At 46.4% G+C, this 22,567-nt stretch overlaps 1 protein-coding gene, 2 long non-coding RNA genes and 3 other non-coding genes across 7 annotated transcripts in view; 1 reads left to right on the forward strand and 5 right to left on the reverse strand.

Annotated features, from left to right (window-relative positions):
- Window positions 1–832: 832 nt before the first annotated feature.
- Window positions 833–3,612, reverse strand: LOC125409386 (uncharacterized). The gene is made up of 2 exons (XR_007234779.3): window positions 3,484–3,612; window positions 833–3,382 (listed from the first exon to the last, which is right to left on the reverse strand). It is a non-coding gene; the product is annotated as an uncharacterized LOC125409386 (long non-coding RNA).
- A 5,328-nt stretch (window positions 3,613–8,940) lies between these two features.
- On the reverse strand, window positions 8,941–15,974 carry Aurkb (aurora kinase B). 2 transcript variants are annotated; one of them, XM_048448336.3, is made up of 9 exons: window positions 15,855–15,974; window positions 15,562–15,633; window positions 13,945–14,047; window positions 13,784–13,835; window positions 13,399–13,590; window positions 13,067–13,205; window positions 12,841–12,989; window positions 10,660–10,834; window positions 8,941–10,188 (listed from the first exon to the last, which is right to left on the reverse strand). In XM_048448336.3, the coding sequence occupies exons 2-9, from the start codon at window positions 15,607–15,609 to the stop codon at window positions 10,015–10,017; spliced, it is 1,032 nt and encodes a 343-aa protein (XP_048304293.3). In that variant the 5' UTR covers window positions 15,610–15,633; window positions 15,855–15,974; the 3' UTR covers window positions 8,941–10,014. The 2 variants fall into 2 exon arrangements, with proteins under 2 accessions (XP_048304293.3, XP_048304294.3); XM_048448337.3 differs by having other exon boundaries at window positions 15,562–15,698; window positions 15,855–15,945.
- A 2,851-nt stretch (window positions 15,975–18,825) lies between these two features.
- LOC125409383 (uncharacterized) overlaps window positions 18,826–22,567 on the reverse strand; it is a 4,698-nt gene continuing 956 nt past the window's right edge. The window contains exon 2 of the long non-coding RNA XR_007234778.3: window positions 18,826–20,953. This is a non-coding gene — a long non-coding RNA (uncharacterized LOC125409383). The remainder of the gene's footprint in view (window positions 20,954–22,567) is intronic.
- Trnaw-cca (transfer RNA tryptophan (anticodon CCA)) lies at window positions 20,071–20,142 on the reverse strand. Its single transcript has one exon. It is a non-coding gene; the product is annotated as a tRNA-Trp (tRNA).
- Trnag-ucc (transfer RNA glycine (anticodon UCC)) lies at window positions 20,649–20,720 on the forward strand. Its single transcript has one exon. It is a non-coding gene; the product is annotated as a tRNA-Gly (tRNA).
- Window positions 22,415–22,486, reverse strand: Trnad-guc (transfer RNA aspartic acid (anticodon GUC)). The gene has a single exon. It is a non-coding gene; the product is annotated as a tRNA-Asp (tRNA).

The raw sequence follows: 22,567 nt of genomic DNA on the forward strand, positions 1-22,567 counted from the left end.
ATCCAGGGGGATCCAACAGCCTTTTTATATTATGCCAAACATTTTTTTTTTTTAAATAAGGAGTCAAGTTGGATGGTGGTGGCACATGCCTTTAATCCCAGCAATCGGGAGGCAGAGACAGGTGAATCTCTGTGAGTTTGAGGCCAGCCTGGTCTACAAATGCAACTTCCAGGAAAGGTTCCAAAGCTACAGAGAAACCCTGTCTTGAAAAACCAAAAAGAGAAGTCAGAGACCATAACTTCTGCCCTTAATAAATCAATTTGTTAGGGGGGCAGTGACAGCAAGAAAGGGGTGTATATATATTACCCATCCTGGGTTATTCCCTCCTTGGTGGAAGCAGGCTGATCCATGGCTAGATGTCCATCTCTTACCGAGATCCATATTAGCGTTGTGGCAGTTTGAGGAAAAACACAAGCATACCCTCTCCCATGGGTTAGCAGGGAGGTTGGAGGCTGCCTTGGAGGGAGATAAGCTCTCTCCAGCTCACCAGCGGCAGCGATGTGTTCCTTGGTAGGGATGCCCAGTGCTTGTAAGCTGGACTGAGTCCCTTGTCATCAAAACTGAGGAAGCTCATATGGAGAAGGACCTCTGTTCAGGCCAGATGAGGCTCTCTCCTAGTGTCTGGTGAGACTGTCATGGCCAACAGCTCCTGAAGCTCTGCTGGTCCTCTCCACAATGGCTTGTCCCTCTGGGTTGTAGGCTATGCCAGTGGTATGGGAAATCTTCCACGAGCCCAGAAAGTCATTGAATTGTTGAGAGGAATAAGCAGGACCTCACGTGCAGACACATAGACATACGTACACTTAAAATAATTAAAAATAGGGTACATATGTTGAAATGTAATAATATTTTATTGAGTATATATGTCACATCTATTATTATCTAACATCTATCATATGTTTATGTATCTATCCATTGATCTATTTTTTAAAGTATTTTTATGGTTTATTTAACTTTATTTTATGTGCATTGGTGTGAATGTGTCAGATCTGCAACTGGATCTTCAGCCAGTTGTGAGCTGCCATGTGGGTGCTGGGAATTGAACCCAGGTCCTCTGGAAGAACAGTCAGTGCTCTTAACCACTGAGTCATACCTCCAGCCCCCATTGATCTATTTTTTATCTACATATCTTTCTATCATCTTCTTTCATCTATATATCTATTTTTCTATCAATCTATTTTACCTATCAGTCTGTCAATATATACTTAAGTTGCTTAGCCAAAGAAAGGTACTACAGAGTCAGAAGGGAACAATAGAATTTTGGGGTGATAACAGAGTTTTGACAACAACAGTCCCTAGATTTTTGGTTTTCTTCTGTCCCACACCAGGTGGCTCTTCTGATATGAGACAAAAACTCTGAATTTTTTTTTCTAATATGCTTGGGTTTAGAGAAGGAGAGAGCCATACTCCAAAGCCAGCTTTGATTTTTAATTGAATTGGGACTACACCTTTTCTGAGAAGCAGAGAGAGAAAGATGTCTAGGTAGTGAGATCTAATATGTGACAGGTGCCCGTGCTTAGTCCTCTGAGTTTTTATTGGAATCTGACAAGGCCTGTGTGATGTGAGGGACAGGAGTGGAGGAGGGGACTGTATGGAATGGTATCTTTATTAGTAGGGAGGCCTGCTAAGATCTTGGTTTTTGGCAAATGATTGTCAATTAGTTTGATATTGAATCTAAAATGATAGTATCTGATAAACCATTCAGTCCAGGGATGTCCAGGAGATTCGTCAGTCCTGTCCAGTTAATCCCAAAGGTGGCTTCCTAAGGAGGAAGATGGACAATGCTCCAGCTAAAGACATGTCACCGATAAAGGGCTCCAGGATCACCACATTGTCCCATCAATCTTCTCACACCAGCACCACAAGAATATCTCTTGATCTCCAAATCAGTCTTACAATGTCCTGCAAAACTAGTCTGAAAGCCCAGAGGAATTTGTCTTTTACATTTTCAGTCTAAACCTTAACACCATTGACTCTAAGGGGCTGCTCACCCACGTTCACTTTTGCTCCCCGCACAGCTTGTTCTTTGGTTTCTCGAAAGAGCTTCTCTATAAATTGATAAATAAAGAGCCCCATGTGCTTTCCCATCTTATTTAGCCATTTTTTCTCTTTCAGTGTCTGGAAAATGAGCCCAGGTGGCCAGATTGCAGGTGCGCACCCTCAGTCACACAGTTTGCTCCTTGTCCTCCAACAGCGTTGGCACACAGCACGGGCTGCGGCACCAGGTGAGAAACCCAAGCGCCAGCAGCACCCAACTGAAGATCAGCCCCAGGTAGCTGAGGGCATACACTGACAGGAGCAGCATGAAGCGGTGGCCACTGCTGCATCCACCCATCAGCTGCCGAGAGTGAAAGGGGATCAGGACTGTGACACACCGGAACAGCCAGCTGCCGCCTTGCTCTGTGGGCCAGTCCCAAGCTCCCACTTCCAGCGGGCCCCACAGAAGCTGCAGGCATTCCTGACGGCTCTGGTGGGCTCGGACCCTTGGGGGGTGGCACAGACCTCAGGCCCTGGGACTCCCGCTTTACCAGCGAAATGCTGACATTCCTGGACAGGCTGCAGAAGCCCAAGGCAGCCCCCGGCTGCCCTCCAGGCCTTCCTTACTGTGATGTCGGTGGGATCAGCTGCGCAGGGCCACAGACCTATAGGGACCACCTGGAAGGACAGAAGCCCCGGAGGAAGCAGGCGGCTCAGATGAGAGACACAGTCCAGCGGAGGTCCAGAGGGGCCCACAGCCTTCACTGCGGCCTAGTTGCACATCAGGCTAGGGAAGCCTAGGAGTGTCACCAACTCCTGAGGCTCAGCACCCTGAGACCCCAATCAAGCAGGGAGTTCATACCAGTGACAGCTCACACCTCAGGCCCGGCCAGCAGGGCCTCCAGGCCCTCATCTCCCAGGCCGCCCCACAGTTCACTTCTCCCTGTCATCCCACAGATGACAGATCATTCCTCCCTGCCTGTCAGCAACCCTCTGAGAGGGGCAACTGGCGATCAACAGTCAACAGGGGTGGGAAACTGTATTGGAGCCTTATGTCTGGTGATTAGTGGGGAACTTGTGTGGTTCTTTAGGCCACAGCCGTGTGCCCACACGGTGTCTCTGGACGAGGGGACAGCGTTCGGGAGCCTCCTGGTCAGCCCTCCTGGCAAACCGAAAACAAAACAAACAAACAAACAAACAAAAAACAACCTTCCTAACTAGATGGGCAAAGACTGGAGATCCCAATGCTTATTTGCCAAAGGGACCGATGGGCCTTTCAACGGAAGGAAAGGATGGGAGTCCCTACGCTTACCCACCAAAGGAACCGAGGGGCCTTTCCCCGAAAATACGTCGTTTTGGGAGCACTGTGCAGCACCGCGAGTGAGGAGAGGAAGATGACTAGAACCTGTGCCGGGCAAAACACAAATATTACAGTACAGCCGCAACCAAAAAAAGAAAAAAAGAAGAAAGAAAAGAAAAGAAAAAAGAAAAGAAAAAAGGGCTGACCAGGCAAGCTCAAACCCTGTTAGAAGTCCCTGTTCCGGGGCCAGATACCCTCTCGGCACCCATGCATTCTGATCCATTGGCCGCTGACATTTCATTCTCGTCTCTCATTGGCTAGGCACGATCAGGACCTCTGACAGCGCCTGTTGCTAGGCACTCAGGAAACACCGCTTGGTCTCTCCTTATTGGCTAGGCACAAGCAGGCCATTTGACAGCTCCAGGCAGACTCCAGGCTGGCTCCTTTTGGCCTGGCAGGCCCTAACTTTCTACGATGATGAACCAAGCATTCTGAGCTAAACTGAGGACCACGTCGTCTCCAGAGACGTTAACACCCTCTTTCACTTTTAATACCGGGACTGGCTTTGCCCTCAACGGCGACTTTGTCAAGCTCATTCCCTGGTATGAGAATGAATTTGGCTACAACAGATGGGCTTCATTGTTCATATAGCTTTCAAAGAATAAGAAGCCCCAAAACGCACACCCCAGGGAGATGTGGAAAACAGAAGCCGTTGGCTGCTGAGGGGGCCTTACCTCCCCCTCAGATTCCATCCCAGACCTTCACCTGGTCACCAGGGCTGCCTTTGACTCTTGACAAATAGAGTTTAGACAGCCCTAGCCTCTCTCATATCAATATAGTTCATTGTATCCACACAAAAAAAATTTCAAGACAGGGTTTCTCTGTGTTAACAGCCCTGACTATCTTGAAACTCATGTAGACCAGGTTGACCTTGAATTCACAGAGGTCCATCTGCATCTGCCTCCCGAGTGATGGGATTAAAGGTGTGCACCACCACCACCTGGCAATTCTTTCTTTCTTCCTTTTTTTCTCTTTCTTTCTTTCTTTCATTCTAGTTTTTCGAGGCAGGATTTCTCTGTGTAACAACCCTGGCTGTCCTAGAACTCGCTCTGTAGACCAGGCTGGTCTCAAACTCACAGAGATCCACTTACCTCAGTCTCCTGAGTGCTGGGATTAAAGGCATGTACCATCACGCCTGGATGCAAATTTTTTTTAATTAAAAAAATAAAGTGTGATTGGAGTAAAGGTGAGGGAGGGTCTGGTGACTCCACCCTCTTCCATAGGGAACGTCAGCAGGCTCAGTCTTGAGGGTCTCTTGCAGATAGTCACTGCTGTTCTGAGGAAGACAGCATTCTATGGCACTGATTATGGTAAAGCATAATCAGGATTCCCACCAAACTCAAGTAGCTGTACCACAAAAGCGGGAAGGAGAAGCTAAGGGCAATGATGTCATAGACATCAGTGGTCAGCAAAGCATGACTCCCTCGCAGGTCAAACCAGCTCATCAGCATGAGACCTGAGAGGAAGGCTGCTTATATAGGCTGCCTTCTGTATATTTTGGTTTTTCAAGACAGGGTTTCTCTGTTCAGCCCTGGCTGTCCTGGAACTCTCTCTGTAGACTAGTCTGGGTTTGAACTCATCCGCCTGCCTCTGCCTCCCAAGTGCTTGAATTAAAGGTGTTTGCCACCACCACCATGCAGTTTTTATATTTTTATAGGATTGAAAGTAAGGAGTATGAAAAGTTATGAAGTCAAATGTCCATGTCCCCAAATAAATAGATATTGGAATCTAGTCGTGTTTACTCATGTATGTGCAGTCTATGTTGCTTTTGGGCAAGAACAGTAGTGTACAGTCATAGCGGAGACCATATGACCTGCAAAGCCTGAGCTAAGTGCTGTAGCTTTGGATGTGGGATGTTAAAAGCCTTCGTCCCTGGGAAGGCACTACTGATGGGGTGGAAACAGTAAGAGATAAGGCCTAGGGGCTGGAGAGATGGCTCAGTGGCGTTTGTCTTTTGCTTTCTGGCTATGAAGTGATCCGTTTCGCTTTGCCATGTGCTTCTACTACGATGTGCTGTCTTGTTTCAGGCCCCAAAGTGACAGGCCAACCATACTGACTATCTCAGGCCTCTGTTACAACTGTGGAAAGCTGATGAATGTATCAGTCACCACCTGAACGTTTGACACAAGGGCTCTTTACTCGGGTGTCAGGCCGTTGTTCTGTGCATCAAAACTCTAGGGCACATGCCTTTAATCCTGGCATTTAGGCAGTGGATTCAGGTGAATTCAAGCCCAGCCTGTCTACTTAAAAGAGAATTCCAGACCAACTGGGGCTACATGGTGAGACCCTGTCTCAAAACAAAACAAAAATGGTCAGGGACCGTAGGCCCCAACATAGAAACTATCTTTCCCTATCTGGACCGGTACAGAGGCGCGAGAAATAACCAGACACAGTTCACACAGTCATCACGGAAGGGCATCTCAGGCTTCTCCCATCCTGAAGATCTCCCCGCGTTTATTATACAAAACATCTTTTATCCCCCAGGTAACCCAAGCTGGATACCTCATTAATATTCTCTTTAAGCTAGGGAAACACCTGCAACTTAGTCATCAGCTTCCGCAAACATCTCTCCCCAGGCGATCTACATTTTTAACAAAGGAGAAAAGAGCAGTACTTCCTAGCTTTTGTTAGGGCAGTGACAGCCTGTCTGCAGGATCCTGGCTTTTGTTAGGGCAGTGACAGCCTGTCTGCAGGGCTATGTGACCACCTCAGGTGGGGCCCATGGCTTCAGAGCCTGGCTGCCAGCCACACCATATAGAAATATGGGCCTACAAAAAAACAAACAAAAAAGTTCTAGTGTACATTCACATCCTCAGAAAAGTGAAGTCACTAGGTCCGAGACTCTAGGGTAACATGACTGAGCCCAGTCTCTGCTATGCTCAGGTCCATGCTGTGGAAGGTAGGGTCTGCCACATAGCCTGAGGTAAACAGTTTCTCTGGCAGGAACTGGGAATGTCTTCTCACAGCGCCAGGCAGCTTGCATCACCAGCCAGCAAACAGTGGCCAGGAGATGCCACATTTCAGGGGCCAGGTCCTGGAGTCAGAGCCTCCAGGGTGAAGGACAGGTGGCCATTAATAGAACCAAGAGGGGACAACTGTTGTCTGAGCGAACTGTTCACAGCTTGGTAAGCATCCTGCCTCTGGACTGTCCCCTCCGCCACCTCACCCCACTCCCCACCAATGACATAAAATTATGGCATTCCCTTGTTTCCAAAATGTAATTGTATTCTGGAATGTGCTTTTCTCACTGAATGTATCACACACGCAGATGTACCTCTAACTCAGCAGAGATCTGAATTAAGAATTGCATAGGCTGGGCGGTGGTGACGCACACCTTTAATCCTAGCGATTAGGAGGCAGAAACAGGTGGATCTCAGAGTTCGAGGCCAGTTCAGTCTACAAAGTGACAATCAGCGTTAGAGAAATTCTTTCTTGGAAAAATGAAAACAAACCAAAAGTGAATTGCACAATCTGTACATAAGCTGTACTTCCATATATGCAGGCAAACACTCATACATCTTTTAAAATAAACTGCATAGCAGTCCACAGATAGGATGGTTGTAAGCTTTGAACCTTTGACACCCGCAAAGAGTCATGTTCTGGAGTTTGATAGCTGACAGGTTTGGGGCAAATGACTGGCTCGTGAGGACTTTAACCAAATTGTGGATTTCCTTAAAACCATTTTTTAATATTAGAATATAAAGAAACTTAGTTGTGGCATTTTCAAATATATATCATTATTTTTTATTCTTTTAATTCATGTTTTTGTGTACACACACATGGGTGCCTGTGGAAGTCACAAAAAGATGTCAGATCCCATGGAGTAGTCACATTTGGTTGTCGGCCGCTGCCTAGCCTGGGTTCTTTGGACCCACACCTGGGTTCTTCTCTGAACCATTAACTAGCCCCGCTGTGCTGCTCGGATTCACCCCACTCCTCTCCATCCTCCTCTCCCTTCTCCAAGTTGCTCCCCCTTCTGTTTTCATATACATTTCATTTCCTTCCCCATTTAGACCCTTTCTTCCTGATTCTATTCCATTTCTGTCTTCACATTTTACACACACACACACACACACACACACACACACACACACACACACACACGCCCGTCATATGGATAACTTGAAGGAGTCCGTTCCGTCCTTCCACCATGTTCCCCAACAATGGAACTCTGGGGTCATCGCATGGTGGTTAAGTAAGCAGCCACCTCACAGCCCTAAAAACACTTATCATTTGCATTTCCCTGGCCATTTGTGTAGCTTCCTTTGAGAACCATCTATTCATTTAATTAGCCTATTTTTTGGAATACCTCATAGAGCCTAGATATTAATTCATCATGAGATGTGTGTGTAGATGGAAAGACTTCTTGCTCTGTTGGCTGTACAGTTTCCTTGACTGTATGCACAGCTTTCTATAATTTTGATCTCGCCCTGTAGCTAAGGCTGGCTTTGAACACGTGATAATCCTGTTGCTTCCGTTTCCTGTGTACTAAGATTAAAGGTATGGGCCACTGCTCCAGGTTTGACCTATGTTGACTTTTTTACTTTTAAATGTGTATGAGGTGGGTGGGCGGAGAGATGGCTCAGAGGTTAAGATCTGCCCTTCCAGAGGTCCTGAGTTCAATTCCCAGCAACCACATGGTGGCTCACAACCATCTGTAATGAGATCTGGTGCCGTCTTCTGGCCAGCAAGCACACAAACAGACAGAACACTGTATACATAATAAATAAATCTTTAAATGTATATGAGTGTTTTACTTGCAAGTATGTCAGTGTCTGGAGCCCTCAGAGACCAGATGTCAGGTGCCAGGGAACTAAGTTACAGTTGGTTGTGGCCTGGGTGCTCTTAGGAAGAGCAGCCATCACTCCAGTCCCCTCAACTTCTATTTTTTGAAACAGTCTCACTATGTAGTCTTGGCTGGCCTGGAACTCACTCTATTAGACCAGACTATCCTCGGACTCAGATCTGCCTGCCTCTGCCTCCGAAGCACTGAGAATAAAGGTCTGTACCAACCTGACATGTTTAATTTTTTTTTTTTCTCCCCAGACAGTTTCTCTGTGTAACCCTGACTGTCCTGGAATTTACTCTGTAGACCAGACTTGGCTGGCCTTGAACTCAGAGATTCCTCTGCCTCTGCCTCCCAAGTACTAGGATTGAAAAAGGCATGCACCACTATTGCCCAGAACTTTAATTTTTTAATATAAAAAATAGGTTCTTTTGGAGTAGTGGTCGCACATGTCTTTAATCCTAGCACTTGGGAGGCAGAGGCAGGTAGATCTCTGTGAGTTCAAGGTCAGCCTGGTCCACAAAACAAGTTTCAGGACAGCCAGAGCTGTTACATAGAAAAACCCTGTCTTGAAAAACAAAAAGCAAACAAACAAACAGATTATTTTCTCATAAAATATACTGATTATAACTGCTAAGTGGTAGTGGAGCATGTCTTTAATACCAGCACACGGAAGATAAAGGCAAGTGGATCTCTATAAATTTGAGGCCAGATGGGTCGAGAGAAAGAGAGAGAGAGAGAGAAAGAGTGAGAGAGAGAGAGAGAGAGAGAGAGAGAGAGAGTTATCCAAGACCACACAGAGAAAAAACAAACAAAATCAGGCAGTGATGGTAAACACTTTAATCCCAGCACTCAGGGGGCAGAGACAGGCAAATGTCTGTGAGTTTGAGGTCAGCCTGGTAGAGTTATTTCCATCCAGGACAGACTCCAAAGCAAAGAGAAACTCTGTCTCCAAAACAAACAAACAATCTAACAACAACAACAACAAAAATAGCAACAAATAAAAACCCAACCAACCAAGGCTTCTAAGAGATAACAACCAAACCTAACAAAATAAAATATAATAAGATGAAGCACAAGCTTCCATACTGAAGTTGGACACAGCAGCCCAACAGAAGGAAAAGAGCCCCAAGAGCAGGCAAAGGTTATACTTGCATCACTGCGTCTCCTGGGACTTGTTACGTAGACCAGGCTGTCCTCGAACCTGTGGCGATTCTCCTGACTCAGTCCCTAAGTACATGTACCAACATGCCCAGCTAACTTGGTGTTCTGGCTTCACAATGTTGGCTAGCAAGTATTTTTTACTCTCAATACAGTATTTAAAAAAAAAAAAAAAGCATGAAATATTTAAGACTTTATTATAAAATATACTTTGGGCTACATATTTTTTTCTGAATTTAAGATAGGCTAGGCTAAGCATGTTTTATAGACAAACTGGATTAAATGCATTTTTGGCTTACGGTATTTTAAAATAACATTCAGCATTTGGCAAATTGAAAGAAATCAGACTATATGGTTTCGAATTGTGTATGGGCGTTTGGCCTGCATGTATGTGTACCACATCCATGCCCAGCACCTGCAGAGTCCCCAGACTGGAGTTACAGATGGCCATGAGTGCTATGGGGTGCCATGCATTGTATTCCTGGGTCTCTGGAAGAACAGCCAGGGCTTTTAACCGCTGAGCCATCGCTCCTGCACTGCTTTGTTTTAATTCTATGTTTCGCCTACCTGTGTGTGCACCCCAGGTAGGCCTGGTTTTGCCTGTGGAGGTCAGAAGGGGGGTCAGATTCCCTAGAACGGGAGTTGTGCATAGCCATGAACAACCCTCCCCCCCCCAACACATACTATACAAACTATACAAAGAAAACCAAGCAAAGGACAGAGACAAAAATCAAGAAACAGGCTGAAGGGCAGAGGGAGACAGTACCCTCTGAGAATGGGCCCGGACCCAAGGGTGAGCGGCCACCTGGGCCAGGGGCAGCCGTTCTGAAGGGCTGTGCTTGAGCAGTTTGGAGATGAGGTCCTTGGCACCCTCAGGCACAGAAGGGGGGAACTTGAGGTCCACCTGCAGGCCAATAAGGCAGAAAGGTTTTGTCTGTGTTACCCTGACTACATTTTCCTTGACTACTCATTCTATCAAGAGAGTTTTGCATACCCCACCCCCCAGGATAACAAAGGATGGGGAGGGGGAGGGGGAGCCATTTTCCTTTGGGAGGTTGCTGGTACTCATGCAGGCAGCAGCACTAGTCTAGGGGGCTATATTAAAAAAAAAACATGAAGGTGGGTGGGGCATGTGTTGGGAAAGGAGTCTGGGAGCGGGGCTTGGAGGGGGTGGGGGAGTTGTGTGTGTGTGTGTGTCTCTGTGTGTTGGGGGACGGGGACGACAGTGGATATGACCAAGGAACATTGTATACCTGTATGAAGTTTTCGGGGAATAAATAAGTAGTCACAAACAGGGAGCCTTTGCAGAGCCCTATAAATCCACTCTGCCCAGACCCTGGGCTGCCACAGTACAGAGGCCATGCAGGCATCCTACCTTGACAATCCGACGGTATGTCTCACTGTGGTTAGCAGTCTCGAAGGGAGGGTTCCCCACCAGCAGTTCATAGCAGAGCACCCCAATGCACCACAGATCTACCATTTCATTATGCATGCGCCCCTCAATCATCTCAGGGGGCAGATAGTCCAGGGTGCCACACATGGTCTTCCTCCTGGTGGTATGAGAAAAGTGGGTAGGGTACCAGAAATCAGTAGGCAGCCTAGAGACCCCAGGGTGCACTGGGTGGGGAGTAGGTTGTCCATCTAAGTCAGACAGTGTCAGAGTGTCAGAGATAGGCATACATGGTTCCAACATGGCCACACTAAAGCAATATCTTATTTTTTCTTTAATTTTCTTTTTAATTTTAATTTTTTGAGACAGAGTTTCTCTGTGTAGCCCTGGCTATCCTGGAACTCACTCTAGACCAGGCTGGCCTCCATCTCAGAGATGCGCCTGCCTCTCTGCTTCCCGAGTGCTGGGATTAAAGGTATGCACCTTCACTGTCTGGCTATTTTAATCTCAATAAATAAAATAATAAAACAATCAGAGATGAGGACAATGCTCATTTCAAAGAAAAACAACAGCAAGCACATGCTACTTAAATAAACCAGATCGCGTTTTCACTGTGCAACACCACGAAGCATTAAACAATGATGCGGTCACCAGACACTGTGATGTACACCTCTAATCCCAATACTTGGTAAATTTTTTGTTTTGTTTCTTTTGAGATAGAGTCTCTTTATAACACAGATTTGGCTGGCGTGGAACTCAGTAGGTAGAACAGACCAACCTCGACCTCAGAGAGATCCACCACCTTAGGGCTGGATTGAAAGGCATTAGCCACCTGGCTTATCCCAGCATTTGCGTGGCTGAGGTAAACTGTCAGTCTGAGGCCAGTTTGGGCTACCAGGTAAAATCTTGTCTAAGAACTGGGGGACTGGGGGTGGGGGGCTGGAGAGATAGCGGGAGAGGAGTTAAGAGCACTGAATGCAGCACCCAAATTCAATTCCCAGCACCCACATGGCAACTCAGAGCTGTCTATAACTCCAAGATCTGACACTCACACACAGACATACAGGCAGACAAAACACCAAAACACATAAATCATCAAAAAATGCTTATAAAGCCGGGCAGTGGTGGTGCACACCTTTAATCCCAGCACTTGGAGGGCAGAGGCAGGCGGATGTCTGTGAGTTTGAGGCCATCCTGTTCTAAAATTGAGATCCAGGACAGCCAGGGTTAGAGAGGAACCCTGTCTCAAAGAAACAAAAACAACAAGTAAAAACACTGAGAAGAGGTGTTGAGGGGTGTGGCTCACTGAGAGAGCATTTGCCTGGCACAGGCAATGCCCTGGGTTCCATCCTCAATACCGCAAACACACAAAACCAAATAAAATGTGACATGGGTAACCAGGCATGGCAGTGTGTGCCTGTGATACCAGACACTCATTTAGACAGCCTGGGCAACACAGTGAGGCCATATTTCCTTAAAATGAACAGGATCGGCAGGGATAGACTTGACCGAGTGATACAAGCCTGTAATCTTACTATGTTTGGAGGTAAAGGCAAGGATGGTGAACTTTGGCTACATCGTGAGTCTGAAATCATTTACATAGGACCCTGTATCAGTTCTAATCAGTCATTGTGGGAGTTTTCACAATGATGTGGTGAGAGAGGTTAGAAAATTCAGGGCATAAATCATTGTGTCACCTATTTCTGTAAAGATATAGCTATGTCAAGCCAGGCGGTGGTGGCGTATGCCTTTAATCCCAGCACTCAAGAGGCAGAGGCAGGTGGATCTCTGTGAGTTCGAGGCCAGCCTGGTCTACGAGAGACTAGTTCTAGGACAGGCTCCAAAGCTACAGAGAAAGTTTGTCTCGAAAAAATAAAAAACAAAAAAAACCCAAAAACAACAACAAAAAGATATCAGTATGTCTATATTGCAGGGAGATAAACTCCATCCTGAGAAACAAGATATTTTTATTTTGTTTTTCAAAACAGCGTTTCTCTGTGCAATGGTCCTGGCTATCCTGAAACTCGCTCTGTAGACCAGGCTGGCCTGCCTCTGTCTCCTAAGTGTTGGGATTAAAGGCCTGCACCACCACTAACCAGTTACAGAAGAGTTTTATACAGAATGTCACAGCCGCACATCAGGGACAGTCCCCTAGCCCCACCATACCTCAGGGAGGGGGCATGCACAGACCAGCCGAAGTCCGCGATCTTCAGTTCCCCCTGGAGACCTAACAGCAGGTTCTCAGGTTTTATGTCTCTGTGAATCACCTTCTTCTTGTGGCAGTACATCAGGGCATCCGACAGCTCCTCCATGATCTGCGAGGGTCCACAACAGAAGGTCAAACAGGCCTTCACCAACAGTCCCAGCCTCACAGCCCACACTGGGTCCTGACCGTGGCTGTCCGCCGCTCGTCAAAAGTTCGGTTCTTCTGTAGTTCTTTGTAGAGCTCCCCGCGCGGGGCATATTCTAGTATCAAGTAGATCCTCCGCCGGTCATAGAAGTAGTTGTAGAGCTGAAGAATGTTGGGATGTCTGGGGCAAAGAGAAAGGAAGCTTCGGCTTGCATTTAGGAAACAGATGGCAGAGCCCTAGATCAGGGTGGGAGTAGTAAGGAGGAGCTGGGCAGGTGGTCCCACTGGAGTCAGACAGAGTTGGGATTGCAGAAAGAGGAACGTGAGTGAAGCCGTTAGGTTGCGGAGGGCCAGGGTCGGGATGAGCGGCGTACTTCAGATGCGCCTGGATTTCGATCTCCCGGCGCAGCTGGTGCTCCACTCCCTCCTTCTCAATCTGAGACTTGAAGAGGATCTTGAGCGCCACAATGAACTGGCTTTTCTTCTCCCGGGCCAAATACACATTTCCAAATTTGCCTTTGCCCAGAGGACGCCCAATCTCAAAGTCGTCAATAGTGAGGGTCCGCCTGATTAAAAAAAGTGGGGGGGGGGGGAGAAGAGGCAGCTAGCTCAGTGCATGGCGGGGCTTAGGTTCTCAAGGTGTTTGCTTTCTCGCTCCTCGATCATCTGCACGTTTCTCCATCCCTACTCCCCTTAACTTTGTCATTTCAGCCCCGCCAACCACTGTTTAAGTTTCCCTACCTGCTCTGGGGTACTTACATGGCAGTGGGGCCCCCGCTGACATTTTCAGACAACTTCTGGCCAGGGGCGGCTAAAGGAGAGAGCAGGCATGTTGAGTTCCTCCTCTGACATTCTTACCTTATACCCTCTCTGAGGTTCCAGTCCCCTTGGGCCAGTCCCCTCCCCACTGTCCCGGGTACCTGTGCACTGGCCACTGGACCGGTTCATGAGGGCAAGTGCAGAGGTCACAGCAGGCTCCTTCCGCAGCACTCTCTGGGGCAGGGTGTTCAGGCCTGAATGAGACTGAGGAGGAAAGGGTGGCTCTGAGGGTGTCCTTGTCCCTGAGGCCTAGCTGGAAGCAGCATTTCAGCTACTTGTTAAAGAACCCATCATTCACTCACAGTTCAAAGAACAATAGTGATACACTGTCATTTGGCTGGTTGCCTAGCCCCAAAGTTCTGCCATTGCTCCATAAGAAATGGGTAATTAAGAAACAGCTTGAGAGTCCTGTGTACTGGCACACATCTGTAACCCCAGCACCTAGGAGGTGGAGTTCACTTAAGAGTTCAAGACAAGTCGGGCAGTGGTAGCACATGTCTTTAATCCTAGCACTCAGGAGGCAGAGGCAGGTGGATCTCTGCGAGTTCGAGGCCAGTCTAATATACAAGAGCTAGTTCCAGGACAGGCACCAAAGCTACAGAGAAACCCTGTCTCAAAATACAAAAAAAAAAAAAAAAAAATCAAGACAATCCTCAACAGTCAGTTCAAGGTCAGTGTGAGCTAAATAAGACCTTGTTTTAACATCACCCCCCAACACACACAAACAAAACAAAACAAAGCAAAAAAAGAGCAAAGTAATTGAACGAATGAAAAAAAAAAACAATCCAAGGCAAGGGGAAAAAAGATGGACTCTGACATCTAACAATTCCCCTGGCCCATCTTCTCAAGCACGGTGCTGTCCCGAGAGTTCTACACACAACCCATTCATCCAGACTCAAAAAGTTGCAACCTCAGTATTTAATCCTTTACAATAACAGACCAGCGGTACACTGAGGGACACAGACGGCCTTGGCCACCTCTCCACTTTCCGACTTCTCTGAGTAATAGAGGATTTCTTCTGGTAGTGACCAGGGTAAATGTAACAGTGTGTCTCATTCAGACTCGCCAGTGCTCCCAGCGAGAGGAAGCTGGGACAAGGAAACAGATGGGGACTGTCCAGGATGCCCAGGTACCACCAACAGGGAACAGCCTGTGAAGGGTTCTTCATTTTGGTGGCGGGCACAGGGTCCCATTATTTTGCCAAGCTCATTACAGGTGTGCTGTATTACAGGTGTGAACCATTGTGCTTACTAGCCCATTTCCTCAGTCAAGAGAAGGCGCCAGTGTGCCTACAAACCTCCTCCAGCGATCAGTGTAGACTGGTTTGTGTATTCAAACACACATACCATTTCAAATCTATTTGGATCCTTAGTCCCAACCACTCGTTAAGATCAATTCCAGGGCTGGAGTGTAGCTCAATGGTACATCAAAACTCAAGGCTCTGAGTTTGATATCCAGCTTCACAGAGGGGGGTGGGACCCATGGTCCGAAAGCACAGTCCCAGTTATTATTTGTAGGCGACAAGCATCTCGGCTCTACAGAAGCCCTCAGCAACTGACACTATAAGGCTGCAAGTGATCAGACTGGGGTTCTGCACGCAATCATTCAGGGAAGGCGTCGGAAGCGCACAGCGGACCACCAGCAGCAGGGCCCTCCACCTATCTCCAAGGACTCGCCTTCCCGGGGAGGTGGGGCGAGGAAGGTGGCCAGGACCTTACCTTCAGCGAGCCGTAGGGCCAGGGGTAGGCGTTCTCCTTCTGAGCCATTGTCCAGGAAAAGCCGGAGGAGAGCTGGGCAGAGAGGGAAACAGCGGTGAGAGACGGAAGGTGCGGAGGCGGATCTGCGGGGAGCGAGCCTGGGCGGGCGGAAGGAAGTGCCCAGTAAATCGCAGGCCGAGGTAGGGGCGCACCCCCTCGCCCCCTCTGCACCCCTCTCCGCACCCCATGCGCCCTTCTCTGAGCCACCCGGCTGGCACATGGCCAGTCCCACGGAACCCGACCCCGTGGATCACCTGCGCTCTCCGGAACCCACACTCAGCCGCCTTCTGCTCGGCTGGGAGCCTGCACGTTGGAGAAGCTCTCCCGCAGCTCCGTGACCCCGACACTTTCAAATTTCCCGCTCTGAGCTCATTGGCTGAGCCGCCACACAAACTCACTCTCATTGGCTAAGCCTCTGGTGACGTAACCTCGTTGAGCTGCAAAAAAGTGAGGGTTAAGAGGCTTGTTTCTCTACCCAAGGTCCACACACTTTTTTTTTTTCTCTTTCATAAAATATTAAATATTTAAAGTGGACGGTGGTGGCTCGCTCCTTTCCCAGCACTCGGGAGGCAGAGGCAGGCATATCTCTGTGAGTTCGAAGCCAGCCTGGTCTACAGAGCGAGTTCTTGCAGAACCAGGGCTACACAGACAAAAAACCTGTCGACGGGAGGAGTTGGGAGGATTTAAATTGGGTGTAGACCCCTGTCTCAAAATAATACCATACTAATTCTACTGATAACAACTACAATAATTTTTATTATTACTATTAAATATAACCTAGCCGGGCGATAATGGCGCATGCCTTTAATCCCAGCAGTCGGGAGGTAGAGGCAGATGGATCTCTGTGAGTTCGAGGCCAGCCTGGTCTACAAAACCTAGTTCTAGGACAACCAGGGATAGTACACGAAGAAAACCCTGCTTCAAAAAATTAAAAAAATATATAATACACACACACACACACACACACACACACATATATATATATATAAACTGAGTTCTCTCTGTCTTTCTCTCTGTGTGTGTGTGTGTGCGCGCGCGTGTGTGTGTGCGTGCGTGTGTGTGTGTGTGTGTGTGTGTGTGTGTGTAAAACTTTTGTTTTCTGTTAGATGGAGAGACTATTGTGCCAATGCCACTGCTTAAACTGTCTGTTTACCTCGGGAGGCAGAGACAGGTGAATCTCTTTGAGTTCGAGGCCAGCCTGGTTTACAAAGCGAGTTCCAGGACAGCCAAGGCTACACAGAGAAACCCGGTTTGGGGGCAGGGGTGACAACAAAACAAACAAACAAACAAAAATGTCTGGTTCACAGGAGAATTTAAATGCTGCCCTTACTCTTTGTATGTACAATCCTCTTTAAGTATCCTTGGTGTATTGTCTCTAGAACAACCTATGATATCCAAACCCAAACCCGGACTACTCAGGTCCCTTCTAGAAACAGGCATAATATTGTATACAACATAGTTTTTGCATTAAGTTTGTAATTCTTTGGGGCTCATTGGCTAATCTCTAGATCACCTAACTATCTAAAACTACGGCAATACTGTGAAACAGTAGTAAGCTGTCTCTGAGGAAATAAGATGCAGGGAGGAAAAGTCAGTATAGATGCAATCGATTAGATGAGATGCATGGTTAGACAGACAGATAGGCAGACAGACAGTTTGTTGGGTCCATGGTTGTAGAATTCATGACTATGGATCTGTATTTCTGGGTTCCCTATTCTTCTTGTCCGTTTTGTATTTGGGTTTTGTTTGAGACAGGTGGCTCTGTTTAGCTTTCTGCCGTGGATCTGTCTGTGCTGGTTCCCTGATGGTTGTGGTGTTTGAAGACAGTTTCAAAAAGCCAGTGTGTTCTCCATTCCTTGGCTAGGCACACTCAAAATCCACTCTTCTGCAAATGTTTTGTTTGTGTATCCTTACTGTTTCGTTCTTTAAAATCCTTTAACGTTTCTAGTTCTAGCATCAGGCTTGGAATTCCAGCACTCTGGAGCCTGAGGCAGTAGGATTGCCAGGAGTTCCAGGCTACAGTTTGAGCCATTTACTCAAACAAGTAAACAAATTAATTTTCAAATTCTATAAATTAGCAATTCCCACTGAGGTAACTATTGATTTTCATCCCATCTCTTGAGTAATGGTAAATGTAGATTTTCCTGGTCAAGTAACATTGAGGGTGGCCATGAGGGCCTTTACCCAGTTTTCCTGCCAAGGGCTGACACTTCACACACCTGGGAAGGAGCAGAACTATTGTGGGGGCTCCGAAGTTTGGGCATATGCAACTTCCGCAACAAAGACTGTGTGTCCCTGTCTTAGTACATGTGACAAAGTGACTGATCTGGCACAAGACAGAACAAGGCCCAGGAGGGAGTGCAGTGAATGGGGCAAGACTCTAGTTGGCATGGCATCTGTTGTGTGGGTAGCATTTCCTCACCAGGAAACCCTCCGGCACAGACAAAGTGTAGCTGCCGGAGCAAAGAAGTATCAGGATGTGAGGCTATTTGTCTGTCTGGGAAGACAAGGGTGTGTGTGTGTGTGTGTGTGTGTGTATTGTACATGTGCCCACACATGTGTACATGTGTATATGTGTACATATGTGTGCGTATGTATGTGTATGTACATGTGTGTCCATGTATGTGGGTGTGGTACAGGGGAAAGTGGGTTGGACTAGAAGAGTTTGCTAGCTTGGGTTTCTCAAGCTCCTTTTGTTCTGCCTTTTTTTTCCCCCTTTAAAAAACAAACTGAAGGGGGGCGGGAGAGATGGCTCAGTGGTTGGGAGCACTGGCTGCTCTTCCAAAGGTCCTGCGTCCAATTCCCAGCAACCACATGGTGGCTCACTACCATCTGTAATGGGATCTGGCGCCCTCCTCTGGCATGCGGGCATACATGGAAGCAGAATGTTGCATACATGATAAATAAATCTTTAAAAAAAAAAAAACAAAAACAAAAAAACAAACTGAAGGTGGTAAAATGTCCATGGTTCCAGGACCTTAGGGGGACGTATGGAGGGAAATATCATTTATATGCAATAGTCTGTGTTCTAGACAAAGTTCATCAGAGATGGAAAAAACTACTTTCAAAATTTGGACTCACCCGTGGTGTCTCATTCACGCCTGTAATCCCAGCACTTTGGAGGCAGAGGCAGGAGAACCACTGTAAGTACGAAGCCAATTTAGTTTGCACAATAAGTTCCAAGATTGGTTATGAAATAATAAAATAAAAATAGAAAAACAAAAATTGGACTTAAATTTTATTTTATTTTTGACTTTTCAAGGTTTTTATAGTCAAATGCTACGTCTGATTCATTTCAACTCCTTCACTGCCAAACCTAGGGGACAGGGTACTGACGGCTTCAACCTCTCTTCCTTCTTGTCTGTGCTGACCAGGGTGTACAGATACCGGCCGCGGCGAACCTTGAGCTTCCCGTTCTCATTATTCTTCTTGATCTTGACTGACTTCGCGTCCCTCCGCAGTGCTGCGGACAGAAAGTCTTCATTTCCTCAGTTTTCTGAGAAATGGCGACGGGCGCTCCGCGCTGGCAGCCACACCAAAAAACACGGTAGCGAGATTTAAATTGTCGATAAGGCAACAACACCTGGGGAGGGGATGCTTGAAAAAGTTTCATAGCCCTTATAGCCCTTTAAAAACAGCTAAGGCTTTTAACAGTACTGAAATTCTAGAATTCACGTCCCAGATCTTGTCCAGTCAAGGCAAGGAAAGGGCTAGGCCGGTGAAGCAGAGCTTGGGTGTCGCAGAGGGCAGAACAAGCGTTCTAGACCAGCTCTTAGGGCTCCCAGGCCGGCCTGGGCAACAGGAGCCCGCACGGAAAAGCAAACCCCAACAACTGTCCCAAACCCCAAATCAACAAACCAATAAACAAGCAAGAAGGGCGACGCTGGTGGCAACATTTTAAATAGTAAGAAAAAGTGCAGATAATAAGATGGCCAAATGTCCAACTTCAGAAAAATTGCTTAATACTTTACATAATTGTCATAAAACTTTAGGTTGCCGCTCTAACTATAAAGAATATAAAATTATATTTTTCATACAGATGTTGAGCAAAAATAACGGGGCAAAATTGTGTGGACCCCAGCAGTAGACATAAATTAAGCAGTTCAAAGCGAAAAAAAAGTGCTTTGGGATAATTACAGTCTGGAACTAGCTCTTGTAGATCAGACAGCATCGAATTCACGGAGATTCGCCTGGCTCTGCCTCCCGAGTGCTGGATTAAGGGCGGACGCCCCCCCCCCCCCGCTATTATAGTTTTTAAAGTGATTATTCCTACAGTTTATCCGAAAAAAGAATATTTATTACCGTAAATAAATTTCCTGAGCAAGAGTTGAAGGGGGACTGCTAATTAACAATTACTGTTAGGATATCTAAATGTTTAAAACATGAATATTTCAACAGAAACCTGAAAAGAGTGTAACGATTAGATCCGACTACTAGTGACAGACATAACTAGAAAATTAGGACAGATAATGACCCCGACGTGATTTGAACACGCAACCTTCTGATCTGGAGTCAGACGCGCTACCGTTGCGCCACGAGGCCTCCGTGAAGGCCTGGTTTGACGGGTGTGGTGAACTGATTCCTCCCCGCAGTGAGCACGGAGCGTGAGCACGGAGTGTGTCTATTTCTTCAGGCTCGGTCTCGGGCTTTGCTCGCACGGTCCTCTGACAGAGGGAGGCTCGTGCTCACGTGGAAGTGACTGCGGTTGAACGATGAGATGTGCTTACGTACGTTTGGCAGAAAGGCAGATTCTTTAGTCTTGGGCTACACTAAATTCACTCAGAGAAGCGACTTAAACGTTTGGAACTATTTTTTCCCCTAGGGATGATGTCATTATGGTGTCACTGATTCCCCAACAGAGTTTTAGATTTAATCCCAGAGGTGCTCATGACAAAAACCAAAACAAAACAAAGTCCATCTCATTTAGTTTTTTTAAATCTTGTTTTTCTTACCCATACTTTTGATGTAATCACACAGTTTAACACAGCAACAAAGAGTAGGCGAGAAAATAAATATAATTAGACTTGTAGCCACTCTGGTTTCCATCTGCGTTGGTGGTATAGTGGTGAGCATAGCTGCCTTCCAAGCAGTTGACCCGGGTTCGATTCCCGGCCAACGCAGTTGCTTCTTTTTCTTTTTCCTCCCTCCATTTTCCCTTTGGCCAAATTGATAGGGCGTACAGCTAGGAACCTTTATCTCCAAGGTCTTGGTGTCCACGCTCGTCACTCGGCACAACCCTGGTCGTTCTCCGGGTTCGTGCAATATGAGTCCTGTACTTTCTCCCTGTGTGCACCCGGTGTATGTGGAAACACTGACACTGCTCGGGTTGCGGGGCAAATCCAGATACAGATGCCTGCGGAGGGCCAAAGCAAAGGTTGAATCAATCAGCCTGTACATTCTTTGAGACTTTAACCAGTAAAGCTCAGGCTGCGAATATTAGAATTACAATGGAGATTGAAAATATAACTATTGAGTGAGCATTACGAGAAGTAATTGTAGTTTGGATAAAAAGTGAAAGTATCATCCCTTCTAGGCATAGAAAGGTTGATATAAGGTGGGATCGAAATATTAGTGTTCTAGGAATGAGAAGATAAAGGCTAGGCTAATATTAAAGACTGCAGATGTCATTTTGGTAATTATGATGAAGATCATAATCTAATGAGTGGAAATCATTAATTTTAATTAAACTACCAATTATTCTGCTCATTCTAGACCTTTTTGAGATCATACATAGGCGAGGCCTAGGGCTAAAATAGTGATTAGAATAAATGCAATTAGGGTTGTGGAATTTAGGTTGGAAATTTGTAAGGCTCGTGGTAGGGGTAGCAGTAGGGTAATCTCTAAGTCAAATAAAAGAAATGTAATTGCTACGAGGAAAAATTTTATAGAGAATGGAAGTGGGGCCGAGTTTATCGGGTCAAATCTGTTTCATAAGGGTTTGCTTTTTCTGTATATAAATTTAGATGAGGCAGTCAGAAGACTGCTGAAATTAGAATTATGGATAAGGTTAATAGAACTAATGGTATGTTAATTACTTTCTTCTAAGTTAATTCTAGAGCTAACTGATTGGAAGTCAGATTATACTAAGAAAGTAAGAGCCTCTTCAATAGATAGAGACGTATAGGAAAAGTCAGACTACATCTATGAAGTGTCAGTATCAGGTTGTGTAGAAGGAGGTAGATAGTAAGAAAAATAGATCCAATAATTAATTACGTGTAGGCCGTGGAAACTTGTTGCTGTAAAATAAGTTGATCCATAGATTCCGTCTGCGATGGAGAATGGGGTTTTAAAAAATATTCTGAGGCTTGTAGGATAGTAAACTCCAAGTAGGATTGTAATTAGCAGGGCTTGATTTATATTATTACGTTTGTCCTCTATCAGGCCGTGGTTAGCTCACGTAACTGAGACTCCTGATGCCAGAGGGCTAATGTGTTGTTGAGCAGAGGAACTTCTAGAGGACATAGTGGAACAAAACCTGTTGGCGGTCAACAACCTCCTAGGTCGTGTGTAGGTACTAGGTTTGAGTGGTAAAAGGCTCAGAAAAAGCCTGCGAAAAAGAATACTTCGGATACTATAAGTAGGATTATTCTGTAGTGTAATCCCTTTTCGACAATAGGTGTACGGAGACTTTGATATGTCATCTTTGGTATACTGTAAGCATATTTGCTATTAATCCTAGAGATAGCAGGGTAAATGAGTTGCAGTGGAATCATATTACAAAGCCACAAGTCAAATAAGCAAATCCCTCAATTTAAGAAACGTATGGCAGTGCGCAGTGTTTACTGAGATTGTGTAACAAAAAGTTAACCAGCTTCTCCCCGTCGGGGAATCGAACCCCGGTCTCCCGCGTGACAGGCGGGGATACTCACCACTATACTAACGAGGAGTGAGCTGAATTACCTTTACTCCTGATCCCTGATCAGGGTTCTAGGCCGAGGCTGCTCTGCAGTCTATTTCCCAGCCACCC

Source organism: Myodes glareolus, chromosome 9 (assembly GCF_982192425.1).
Source record: "Myodes glareolus chromosome 9, mMyoGla1.1, whole genome shotgun sequence".
Classification (NCBI taxonomy): Eukaryota; Metazoa; Chordata; class Mammalia; order Rodentia; family Cricetidae; genus Myodes; species Myodes glareolus.

Coding starts and splice junctions, on each gene's coding strand:
- Aurkb (XM_048448336.3), bottom strand. CDS start 15,609: ATGGCTCAGAAGGAGAACGCCTACCCCTGGCCCTACGGCTCGCTGAAG. Junction 14,048..15,561: donor GGCCCTACGGCTCGCTGAAG/GTAAGGTCCTGG, acceptor TTTCCTCCTCAG/TCTCATTCAGGCCTGAACAC. Junction 13,206..13,398: donor GAAATCCAGGCGCATCTGAA/GTACGCCGCTCA, acceptor TCTTTGCCCCAG/ACATCCCAACATTCTTCAGC.